This window comes from Scyliorhinus torazame, chromosome 5, assembly GCF_047496885.1.
Source record: "Scyliorhinus torazame isolate Kashiwa2021f chromosome 5, sScyTor2.1, whole genome shotgun sequence".
Classification (NCBI taxonomy): Eukaryota; Metazoa; Chordata; class Chondrichthyes; order Carcharhiniformes; family Scyliorhinidae; genus Scyliorhinus; species Scyliorhinus torazame.
In genome coordinates, this window is record NC_092711.1 from 7,662,060 (window position 1) to 7,676,130 (window position 14,071).

The 14,071-nt window shown below is 45.5% G+C and overlaps 1 protein-coding gene across 1 annotated transcript in view; it reads left to right on the forward strand.

Moving 5' to 3' along the window:
* Nucleotides 1-14,071, forward strand: part of LOC140422588 (AP-1 complex subunit gamma-1-like) — a 242,815-nt gene that overhangs the window by 49,077 nt on the left and 179,667 nt on the right. Inside the window, exon 4 of the mRNA XM_072507595.1 lies at nucleotides 4,944-4,980. Within this exon, the coding sequence (XP_072363696.1) occupies nucleotides 4,944-4,980 (37 nt within the window). The remainder of the gene's footprint in view (nucleotides 1-4,943; nucleotides 4,981-14,071) is intronic.

The following is a 14,071-nucleotide window of genomic DNA, read 5'->3' on the forward strand; positions in this document are numbered from 1 at the left end:
CACCGTGATCTGAATCACAGTACACAGTATGTACAGGGTCTCTCTCTCTCACACACAGTGATCTGCATCACAGTACACAGTATGTACAGGGTCTCTCTCTCTCTCTCTCACACAGTGATCTGAATCACAGTACACAGTATGTACAGGGTCTCTCTCTCTCTCTCACACACACAGTGATCTGAATCACAGTACACAGTATGTACAGGGTCTCTCTCTCTCTCTCACACACAGTGATCTGAATCACAGTACACAGTATGTACAGGGTCTCTCTCTCTCTCACACAGTGATCTGAATCACAGTACACAGTATGTACAGGGTCTCTCTCTCACACACACACACAGTGATCTGAATCACAGTACACAGTATGTACAGGGTCTCTCTCTCTCACACACCGTGATCTGAATCACAGTACACAGTATGTACAGGGTCTCTCTCTCTCACACACAGTGATCTGAATCACAGTACACAGTATGTACAGGGTCTCTCTCTCTCTCACACAGTGATCTGAATCACAGTACATAGTATGTACACGGTCTCTCTCTCTCACACACAGTGATCTGAATCACAGTACACAGTATGTACAGGATCTCTCTCTCTCTCACACACACAGTGATCTGAATCACAGTACACAGTATGTACAGGGTCTCTCTCTCTCTCACACACACAGTGATCTGAATCACAGTACACAGTATGTACAGGGTCTCTCTCTCTCACACACAGTGATCTGAATCACAGTACACAGTATGTACAGGGTCTCTCTCTCTCTCACACAGTGATCTGAATCACAGTACACAGTATGTACAGGGTCTCTCTCTCTCTCACACACACAGTGATCTGAATCACAGTACACAGTATGTACAGGGTCTCTCTCTCTCTCTCACACAGTGACCTGAATCACAGTACACAGTATGTACAGGGTCTCTCTCTCTCACACACACACAGTGATCTGAATCACAGTACACAGTATGTACAGGGTCTCTCTCTCTCTCACACACAGTGATCTGAATCACAGTACACAGTATGTACAGGGTCTCTCTCTCACACACACAGTGATCTGAATCACAGTACACAGTATGTACAGGGTCTCTCTCTCACACACAGTGATCTGAATCACAGTACACAGTATGTACAGGGTCTCTCTCTCTCTCACACACACAGTGATCTGAATCACAGTACACAGTATGTACAGTGTCTCTCTCTCTCTCACACACAGCGATCTGAATCACAGTACACAGTATGTACAGGGTCTCTCTCTCTCTCACACACAGTGATCTGAATCACAGTACACAGTATGTACAGGGTCTCTCTCTCTCTCTCACACACACAGTGATCTGAATCACAGTACACAGTATGTACAGGGTCTCTCTCTCACACACACAGTGATCTGAATCACAGTACACAGTATGTACAGGGTCTCTCTCTCACACACAGTGATCTGAATCACAGTACACAGTATGTACAGGGTCTCTCTCTCTCTCACACACACAGTGATCTGAATCACAGTACACAGTATGTACAGTGTCTCTCTCTCTCTCACACACAGTGATCTGAATCACAGTACACAGTATGTACAGGGTCTCTCTCTCTCTCACACACAGTGATCTGAATCACAGTACACAGTATGTACAGGGTCTCTCTCTCTCTGTCACACACACAGTGATCTGAATCACAGTACACAGTATGTACAGGGTCTCTCTCTCACACACAGTGATCTGAATCACAGTACACAGTATGTACAGGGTCTCTCTCTCACACACAGTGATCTGAATCACAGTACACAGTATGTACAGGGTCTATCTCTCTCTCACACACAGTGATCTGAATCACAGTACACAGTATGTACAGGGTCTCTCTCTCTCACACACACAGTGATCTGAATCACAGTACACAGTATGTACAGGGTCTCTCTCTCTCTCACACACAGTGATCTGAATCACAGTACACATTATGTACAGGGTCTCTCTCTCACACACACAGTGATCTGAATCACAGTACACAGTATGTACAGGGTCTCTCTCTCTCTCACACACAGTGATCTGAATCACAGTACACAGTATGTACAGGGTCTCTCTCTCTCTCACACAGTGATCTGAATCACAGTACACAGTATGTACAGGGTCTCTCTCTCTCTCTCACACACACAGTGATCTGAATCACAGTACACAGTATGTACAGGGTCTCTCTCTCTCTCTCACACACAGTGATCTGAATCACAGTACACAGTATGTACAGGGTCTCTCTCTCTCTCTCACACACAGTGATCTGAATCACAGTACACAGTATGTACAGGGTCTCTCTCTCTCTCTCACACAGTGACCTGAATCACAGTACACAGTATGTACAGGGTCTCTCTCTCTCACACACACACAGTGATCTGAATCACAGTACACAGTATGTACAGGGTCTCTCTCTCTCTCACACACAGTGATCTGAATCACAGTACACAGTATGTACAGGGTCTCTCTCTCACACACACAGTGATCTGAATCACAGTACACAGTATGTACAGGGTCTCTCTCTCACACACAGTGATCTGAATCACAGTACACAGTATGTACAGGGTCTCTCTCTCTCTCACACACACAGTGATCTGAATCACAGTACACAGTATGTACAGTGTCTCTCTCTCTCTCACACACAGCGATCTGAATCACAGTACACAGTATGTACAGGGTCTCTCTCTCTCTCACACACAGTGATCTGAATCACAGTACACAGTATGTACAGGGTCTCTCTCTCTCTCTCACACACACAGTGATCTGAATCACAGTACACAGTATGTACAGGGTCTCTCTCTCACACACACAGTGATCTGAATCACAGTACACAGTATGTACAGGGTCTCTCTCTCACACACAGTGATCTGAATCACAGTACACAGTATGTACAGGGTCTCTCTCTCTCTCACACACACAGTGATCTGAATCACAGTACACAGTATGTACAGTGTCTCTCTCTCTCTCACACACAGTGATTTGAATCACAGTACACAGTATGTACAGGGTCTCTCTCTCTCTCACACACAGTGATCTGAATCACAGTACACAGTATGTACAGGGTCTCTCTCTCTCTCTCACACACACAGTGATCTGAATCACAGTACACAGTATGTACAGGGTCTCTCTCTCACACACAGTGATCTGAATCACAGTACACAGTATGTACAGGGTCTCTCTCTCACACACAGTGATCTGAATCACAGTACACAGTATGTACAGGGTCTATCTCTCTCTCACACACAGTGATCTGAATCACAGTACACAGTATGTACAGGGTCTCTCTCTCTCACACACACAGTGATCTGAATCACAGTACACAGTATGTACAGGGTCTCTCTCTCTCTCACACACAGTGATCTGAATCACAGTACACAGTATGTACAGGGTCTCTCTCTCACACACACAGTGATCTGAATCACAGTACACAGTATGTACAGGGTCTCTCTCTCTCTCACACACAGTGATCTGAATCACAGTACACAGTATGTACAGGGTCTCTCTCTCTCTCACACAGTGATCTGAATCACAGTACACAGTATGTACAGGGTCTCTCTCTCTCTCTCACACACACAGTGATCTGAATCACAGTACACAGTATGTACAGGGTCTCTCTCTCTCTCTCACACACAGTGATCTGAATCACAGTACACAGTATGTACAGGGTCTCTCTCTCTCTCTCACACACAGTGATCTGAATCACAGTACACAGTATGTACAGGGTCTCTCTCTCACACACACAGTGATCTGAATCACAGTACACAGTATGTACAGGGTCTCTCTCTCTCTCTCACACACAGTGATCTGAATCACAGTACACAGTATGTACAGGGTCTCTCTCTCTCTCTCACACACAGTGATCTGAATCACAGTACACAGTATGTACAGGGTCTCTCTCTCTCACACACACAGTGATCTGAATCACAGTACACAGTATGTACAGGGTCTCTCTCTCACACACAGTGATCTGAATCACAGTACACAGTATGTACAGGGTCTCTCTCTCACACACACAGTGATCTGAATCACAGTACACAGTATGTACAGGGTCTCTCTCTCTCTCTCACACACAGTGATCTGAATCACAGTACACAGTATGTACAGGGTCTCTCTCTCTCACACACACAGTGATCTGAATCACAGTACACAGTATGTACAGGGTCTCTCTCACACACACAGTGATCTGAATCACAGTACACAGTATGTACAGGGTCTCTCTCTCTCTCTCACACACAGTGATCTGAATCACAGTACACAGTATGTACAGGGTCTCTCTCTCTCTCTCACACACAGTGATCTGAATCACAGTACACAGTATGTACAGGGTCTCTCTCTCTCACACACACAGTGATCTGAATCACAGTACACAGTATGTACAGGGTCTCTCTCTCTCTCACACACACAGTGATCTGAATCACAGTACACAGTATGTACAGGGTCTCTCTCTCACACACAGTGATCTGAATCACAGTACACAGTATGTACAGGGTCTCTCTCTCTCTCACACAGTGATCTGAATCACAGTACACAGTATGTACAGGGTCTCTCTCTCTCTCACTCAGTGATCTGAATCACAGTACACAGTATGTACAGGGTCTATCTCTCTCACACACAGTGATCTGAATCACAGTACACAGTATGTACAGGGTCTCTCTCTCACACACACAGTGATCTGAATCACAGTACACAGTATGTACAGGGTCTCTCTCTCTCTCACACACAGTGATCTGAATCACAGTACACAGTATGTACAGGGTCTCTCTCTCACACACACACAGTGATCTGAATCACAGTACACAGTATGTACAGGGTCTCTCTCTCTCTCACACACAGTGATCTGAATCACAGTACACAGTATGTACAGGGTCTCTCTCTCTCTCACACACACAGTGATCTGAATCACAGTACACAGTATGTACAGGGTCTCTCTCTCTCTCTCACACACAGTGATCTGAATCACAGTACACAGTATGTACAGGGCCTCTCTCTCACACACAGTGATCTGAATCACAGTACACAGTATGTACAGGGTCTCTCTCTCTCTCACACACAGTGATCTGAATCACAGTACACAGTATGTACAGGGTCTCTCTGTCTCTCTCACACACACAGTGATCTGAATCACAGTACACTGTATGTACAGGGTCTCTCTCTCTCACACAGTGATCTGAATCACAGTACACAGTATGTACAGGGTCTCTCTCTCTCTCACACACACAGTGATCTGAGTCACAGTACACAGTATGTACAGGGTCTCTCTCTCACACACACAGTGATCTGAATCACAGTACACAGTATGTACAGGGTCTCTCTCTCTCTCACACACACAGTGATCTGAATCACAGTACACAGTATGTACAGGGTCTCTCTCTCTCTCACACAGTGATCTGAATCACAGTACACAGTATGTACAGGGTCTCTCTCTCTCACACACACAGTGATCTGAATCACAGTACACAGTATGGACAGGGCCTCTCTCTCACACACACAGTGATCTGAATCACAGTACACAGTATGTACAGGGTCTCTCTCTCTCTCACACACAGTGATCTGAATCACAGTACACAGTATGTACAGGGTCTCTCTCTCACACACACAGTGATCTGAATCACAGTACACAGTATGTACAGGGTCTCACTCTCACACACAGTGATCTGAATCACAGTACACAGTATGTACAGGGTCCCTCTCTCACACACACAGTGATCTGAATCACAGTACACAGTATGTACAGGGTCTCTCTCTCACACACAGTGATCTGAATCACAGTACACAGTATGTACAGGGTCTCTCTCTCACACACACACACAGTGATCTGAATCACAGTACACAGTATGTACAGGGTCTCTCTCTCTCACACACAGTGATCTGAATCACAGTACACAGTATGTACAGGGTCTCTCTCTCACACACACAGTGATCTGAATCACAGTACACAGTATGTACAGGGTCTCTCTCTCTCTCTCTCACAGTGATCTGAATCACAGTACACAGTATGTACAGGGTCTCTCTCTCTCACACACAGTGATCTGAATCACAGTACACAGTATGTACAGGGTCTCTCTCTCTCACACACACAGTGATCTGAATCACAGTACACAGTATGTACAGGGTCTCTCTCTCTCTCACACACAGTGATCTGAATCACAGTACACAGTATGTACAGGGTCTCTCTCTCTCTCTCACACACAGTGATCTGAATCACAGTACACAGTATGTACAGGGTCTCTCTCTCACACACAGTGATCTGAATCACAGTACACAGTATGTACAGGGTCTCTCTCTCTCTCTCACAGTGATCTGAATCACAGTACACAGTATGTACAGGGTCTCTCTCTCACACACAGTGATCTGAATCACAGTACACAGTATGTACAGGGTCTCTCTCTCTCACACACACAGTGATCTGAATCACAGTACACAGTATGTACAGGGTCTCTCTCTCTCACACACAGTGATCTGAATCACAGTACACAGTATGTACAGGGTCTCTCTCTCACACACACAGTGATCTGAATCACAGTACACAGTATGTACAGGGTCTCTCTCTCACACACACAGTGATCTGAATCACAGTACACAGTATGTACATGGTCTCTCTCTCTCACACACAGACAGTGATCTGAATCACAGTACACAGTATGTACAGGGTCTCTCTCTCACACACACAGTGATCTGAATCACAGGACACAGTATGTACAGGGTCTCTCTCTCTCACACACAGTGATCTGAATCACAGTACACAGTATGTACAGGGTCTCTCTCTCTCTCTCACACACACAGTGATCTGAATCACAGTACACAGTATGTACAGGGTCTCTCTCTCTCACACACACAGTGATCTGAATCACAGTACACAGTATGTACAGGGTCTCTCTCTCTCTCACACAGTGATCTGAATCACAGTACACAGTATGTACAGGGTCTCTCTCTCTCACACACACAGTGATCTGAATCACAGTACACAGTATGTACAGGGTCTCTCTCTCTCTCACACACAGTGATCTGAATCACAGTACACAGTATGTACAGGGTCTCTCTCTCACACACACAGTGATCTGAATCACAGTACACAGTATGTACAGGGTCTCTCTCACACACAGTAATCTGAATCACAGTACACAGTATGTACAGGGTCTCTCTCTCTCTCACACACAGTGATCTGAATCACAGTACACAGTATGTACAGGGTCTCTCTCTCTCTCTCTCACACACAGTGATCTGAATCACAGTACACAGTATGTACAGGGCCTCTCTCTCACACACACAGTGATCTGAATCACAGTACACAGTATGTACAGGGTCTCTCTCTCTCTCTCACAGTGATCTGAATCACAGTACACAGTATGTACAGGGTCTCTCTCTCTCACACAGTGATCTGAATCACAGTACTCAGTATGTACAGGGTGTCTCTCTCTCTCACACAGTGATCTGAATCACAGTACACAGTATGTACAGGGTCTCTCTCTCTCACACACACAGTGATCTGAATGACAGTACACAGTATGTACAGGGTCTCTCTCTCTCTCACACACAGTGATCTGAATCACAGTACACAGTATGTACAGGGTCTCTCTCTCTCTCTCACACACAGTGATCTGAATCACAGTACACAGTATGTACAGGGTCTCTCTCTCTCACACACACAGTGATCTGAATCACAGTACACAGTATGTACAGGGTCTCTCTCTCTCTCACACAGTGATCTGAATCACAGTACACAGTATGTACAGGGTCTCTCTCTCTCACACAGTGATCTGAATCACAGTACTCAGTATGTACAGGGTGTCTCTCTCTCTCACACAGTGATCTGAATCACAGTACACAGTATGTGCAGGGTCTCTCTCTATCTCTCACACACAGTGATCTGAATCACAGTACACAGTATGTACAGGGTCTCTCTCTCTCTCACACAGTGCTCTGAATCACAGTACACAGTATGTACAGGGTCTCTCTCTCTCTCACACAGTGCTCTGAATCACAGTACACAGTATGTACAGGGTCTATCTCTCACACACAGTGATCTGAATCACAGTACACAGTATGTACAGGGTCTCTCTCCCTCACACACAGTGATCTGAATCACAGTACACAGTATGTACAGGGTCTCTCTCTTTCTCACACACAATGATCTGAATCACAGTACACAGTATGTACAGGGTCTCTCTCTCTCACACACACAGTGATCTGAATCACAGTACACAGTATGTACAGGGTCTCTCTCTCACACACAGTGATCTGAATCACAGTGCACAGTATGTACAGGGTCTCTCTCTCTCTCACACAGTGATCTGAATCACAGTACACAGTATGTACAGGGTCTCTCTCTCTCTCACACACAGTGATCTGAATCACAGTACACAGTATGTACAGGGTCTCTCTCTCTCTCACACACAGTGATCTGAATCACAGTACACAGTATGTACAGGGTCTCTCTCTCTCTCACACACAGTGATCTGAATCACAGTACACAGAATGTACAGGGTCTCTCTCTCTCTCACTCACACAGTGATCTGAATCACAGTACACAGTATGTACAGGGTCTCTCTCTCTCTCTCACACACACACAGTGATCTGAATCACAGTACACAGTATGTACAGGGTCTCTCTCTCTCTCACACACAGTGATCTGAATCACAGTACACAGTATGTACAGGGTCTCTCTCTCTCACACACAGTGATCTGAATCACAGTACACAGTATGCACAGGGTCTCTCTCTCTCACACACACAGTGATCTGAATCACAGTACACAGTATGTACAGGGTCTCTCTCTCTCTCACACAGTGATCTGAATCACAGTACACAGTATGTACAGGGTCTCTCTCTCTCTCACACACAGTTATCTGAATCACAGTACACAGTATGTACAGGGTCTCTCTCTCTCACACACACAGTGATCTGAATCACAGTACACAGTATGTACAGGGTCTCTCTCTCACACACACAGTGATCTGAATCACAGTACACAGTATGTACAGGGTCTCTCTCTCTCTCTCACACACACAGTGATCTGAATCACAGTACACAGTATGTACAGGGTCTCTCTCTCTCTCACACACACAGTGATCTGAATCACAGTACACAGTATGTACAGGGTCCCTCTCTCACACACACACAGTGATCTGAATCACAGTACACAGTATGTACAGGGTCTCTCTCTCTCTCACACACAGTGATCTGAATCACAGTACACAGTATGTACAGGGTCTCTCTCTCTCACACACAGTGATCTGAATCACAGTACACAGTATGTACAGGGTCTCTCTCTCTCTCTCACACACACACTGATCTGAATCACAGTACACAGTATGTACAGGGTCTCTCTCTCTCTCTCTCACACAGTGATCTGACTCACAGTACACAGTATGTACAGGGTCTCTCTCTCTCACACACAGTGATCTGAATCACAGTACACAGTATGTACAGGGTCTCTCTCTCTCTCACACACACAGTGATCTGAATCACAGTACACAGTACGTACAGGGTCTCTCTCTCTCACACACACAGTGATCTGAATCACAGTACACAGTATGTACAGGGTCTCTCTCTCTCACACACACAGTGATCTGAATCACAGTACACAGTATGTACAGGGTCTCTCTGTCTCACACACACAGTGATCTGAATCACAGTACACAGTATGTACAGGGTCTCTCTCTCTCTCTCTCACACAGTGATCTGAATCACAGTACACAGTATGTACAGGGTCTCTCTCTCTCTCTCACACAGTGATCTGAATCACAGTACACAGTATGTACAGGGTCTCTCTCTCTCTCACACACACAGTGATCTGAATCACAGTACACAGTATGTACAGGGTCTCTCTCTCTCACACACACAGTGATCTGAATCACAGTACACAGTATGTACAGGGTCTCTCTCTCACACACAGTGATCTGAATCACAGTACACAGTATGTACAGGGTCTCTCTCTCTCTCTCACACACAGTGATCTGAATCACAGTACACAGTATGTACAGGGTCTCTCTCACACACACAGTGATCTGAATCACAGTACACAGTATGTACAGGGTGTCTCTCTCTCACACACAGTGATCTGAATCACAGTACACAGTATGTACAGGGTCTCTCTCTCTCTCTCTCACACAGTGATCTGAATCACAGTACACAGTATGTACAGGGTCTCTCTCTCTCACACACACAGTGATCTGAATCACAGTACACAGTATGTACAGGGTCTCTCTCTCTCTCTCTCACACAGTGATCTGAATCACAGTACACAGTATGTACAGGGTCTCTCTCTCTCTCTCTCACACAGTGATTTGAATCACAGTACACAGTATGTACAGGGTCTCTCTCACACACACAGTGATCTGAATCACAGTACACAGTATGTACAGGGTCTCTCTCTCTCACACACACAGTGATCTGAATCACAGTACACAGTATGTACAGGGTCTCTCTCTCACACACAGTGATCTGAATCACAGTACACAGTATGTACAGGGTCTCTCTCTCTCTCTCACACACAGTGATCTGAATCACAGTACACAGTATGTACAGGGTCTCTCTCTCACACACACAGTGATCTGAATCACAGTACACAGTATGTACAGGGTCTCTCTCTCTCACACACACAGTGATCTGAATCACAGTACACAGTATGTACAGGGTCTCTCTCTCTCACACACACAGTGATCTGAATCACAGTACACAGTATGTACAGGGTCTCTCTCTCTCTCACACACACAGTGATCTGAATCACAGTACACAGTATGTACAGGGTCTCTCTCTCTCACACACAGTGATCTGAATCACAGTACACAGTATGTACAGGGTCTCTCTCTCTCTCACACACACAGTGATCTGAATCACAGTACACAGTATGTACAGGGTCTCTCTCTCTCACACACAGTGATCTGAATCACAGTACACAGTATGTACAGGGTCTCTCTCTCTCTCTCACACACAGTGATCTGAATCACAGTACACAGTATGTACAGGGTCTCTCTCTCTCACACACAGTGATCTGAATCACAGTACACAGTATGTACAGGGTCTCTCTCTCTCTCTCACACACACAGTGATCTGAATCACAGTACACAGTATGTACAGGGTCTCTCTCTCTCACACAGTGATCTGAATCACAGTACACAGTATGTACAGGGTCTCTCTCTCTCTCTCACACACAGTGATCTGAATCACAGTACACAGTATGTACAGGGTCTCTCTCTCTCTCACACACAGTGATCTGAATCACAGTACACAGTATGTACAGGGTCTCTCTCTCTCTCTCTCACACAGTGATCTGAATCACAGTACACAGTATGTACAGGGTCTCTCTCTCTCTCTCACACACACACAGTGATCTGAATCACAGTACACAGTATGTACAGGGTCTCTCTCTCTCTCACACACAGTGATCTGAATCACAGTACACAGTATGTACAGGGTCTCTCTCACTCACACACACTGATCTGAATCACAGTACACAGTATGCACAGGGTCTCTCTCTCTCACACACACAGTGATCTGAATCACAGTACACAGTATGTACAGGGTCTCTCTCTCTCTCACACAGTGATCTGAATCACAGTACACAGTATGTACAGGGTCTCTCTCTCTCTCACACACAGTTATCTGAATCACAGTACACAGTATGTACAGGGTCTCTCTCTCTCACACACACAGTGATCTGAATCACAGTACACAGTATGTACAGGGTCTCTCTCTCACACACACAGTGATCTGAATCACAGTACACAGTATGTACAGGGTCTCTCTCTCTCTCTCACACACAGTGATCTGAATCACAGTACACAGTATGTACAGGGTCTCTCTCTCTCTCACACACACAGTGATCTGAATCACAGTACACAGTATGTACAGGGTCCCTCTCTCACACACACACAGTGATCTGAATCACAGTACACAGTATGTACAGGGTCTCTCTCTCTCTCACACACAGTGATCTGAATCACAGTACACAGTATGTACAGGGTCTCTCTCTCTCACACACAGTGATCTGAATCACAGTACACAGTATGTACAGGGTCTCTCTCTCTCTCACACACACACTGATCTGAATCACAGTACACAGTATGTACAGGGTCTCTCTCTCTCTCTCTCACACAGTGATCTGAATCACAGTACACAGTATGTACAGGGTCTCTCTCTCTCACACACAGTGATCTGAATCACAGTACACAGTATGTACAGGGTCTCTCTCTCTCTCACACACACAGTGATCTGAATCACAGTACACAGTACGTACAGGGTCTCTCTCTCTCACACACACAGTGATCTGAATCACAGTACACAGTATGTACAGGGTCTCTCTCTCTCACACACACAGTGATCTGAATCACAGTACACAGTATGTACTGGGTCTCTCTGTCTCACACACACAGTGATCTGAATCACAGTACACAGTATGTACAGGGTCTCTCTCTCTCTCTCTCTCTCACACAGTGATCTGAATCACAGTACACAGTATGTACAGGGTCTCTCTCTCTCTCTCACACAGTGATCTGAATCACAGTACACAGTATGTACAGGGTCTCTCTCTCTCTCACACACACAGTGATCTGAATCACAGTACACAGTATGTACAGGGTCTCTCTCTCTCACACACACAGTGATCTGAATCACAGTACACAGTATGTACAGGGTCTCTCTCTCACACACAGTGATCTGAATCACAGTACACAGTATGTACAGGGTCTCTCTCTCTCTCTCACACACAGTGATCTGAATCACAGTACACAGTATGTACAGGGTCTCTCTCACACACACAGTGATCTGAATCACAGTACACAGTATGTACAGGGTCTCTCTCTCTCACACACAGTGATCTGAATCACAGTACACAGTATGTACAGGGTCTCTCTCTCTCTCTCTCACACAGTGATCTGAATCACAGTACACAGTATGTACAGGGTCTCTCTCTCTCACACACACAGTGATCTGAATCACAGTACACAGTATGTACAGGGTCTCTCTCTCTCTCTCTCACACAGTGATCTGAATCACAGTACACAGTATGTACAGGGTCTCTCTCTCTCTCTCTCACACAGTGATCTGAATCACAGTACACAGTATGTACAGGGTCTCTCTCACACACACAGTGATCTGAATCACAGTACACAGTATGTACAGGGTCTCTCTCTCTCACACACACAGTGATCTGAATCACAGTACACAGTATGTACAGGGTCTCTCTCTCACACACAGTGATCTGAATCACAGTACACAGTATGTACAGGGTCTCTCTCTCTCTCTCACACACAGTGATCTGAATCACAGTACACAGTATGTACAGGGTCTCTCTCTCACACACACAGTGATCTGAATCACAGTACACAGTATGTACAGGGTCTCTCTCTCTCACACACACAGTGATCTGAATCACAGTACACAGTATGTACAGGGTCTCTCTCTCTCACACACACAGTGATCTGAATCACAGTACACAGTATGTACAGGGTCTCTGTCTCTCTCTCACACACAGGGATCTGAATCACAGTACACAGTATGTACAGGGTCTCTCTCACACACAGTGATCTGAATCACAGTACACAGTATGTACAGGGTCTCTCTCTCTCTCACACACACAGTGATCTGAATCACAGTACACAGTATGTACAGGGTCTCTCTCTCTCACACACAGTGATCTGAATCACAGTACACAGTATGTACAGGGTCTCTCTCTCTCTCACACACACAGTGATCTGAATCACAGTACACAGTATGTACAGGGTCTCTCTCTCTCACACACAGTGATCTGAATCACAGTACACAGTATGTACAGGGTCTCTCTCTCTCTCTCACACACAGTGATCTGAATCACAGTACACAGTATGTACAGGGTCTCTCTCTCTCACACACAGTGATCTGAATCACAGTACACAGTATGTACAGGGTCTCTCTCTCTCTCTCACACACACAGTGATCTGAATCACAGTACACAGTATGTACAGGGTCTCTCTCTCTCACACAGTGATCTGAATCACAGTACACAGTATGTACAGGGTCTCTCTCTCTCTCTCACACACAGTGATCTGAATCACAGTACACAGTATGTACAGGGTCTCTCTCTCTCTCACACACAGT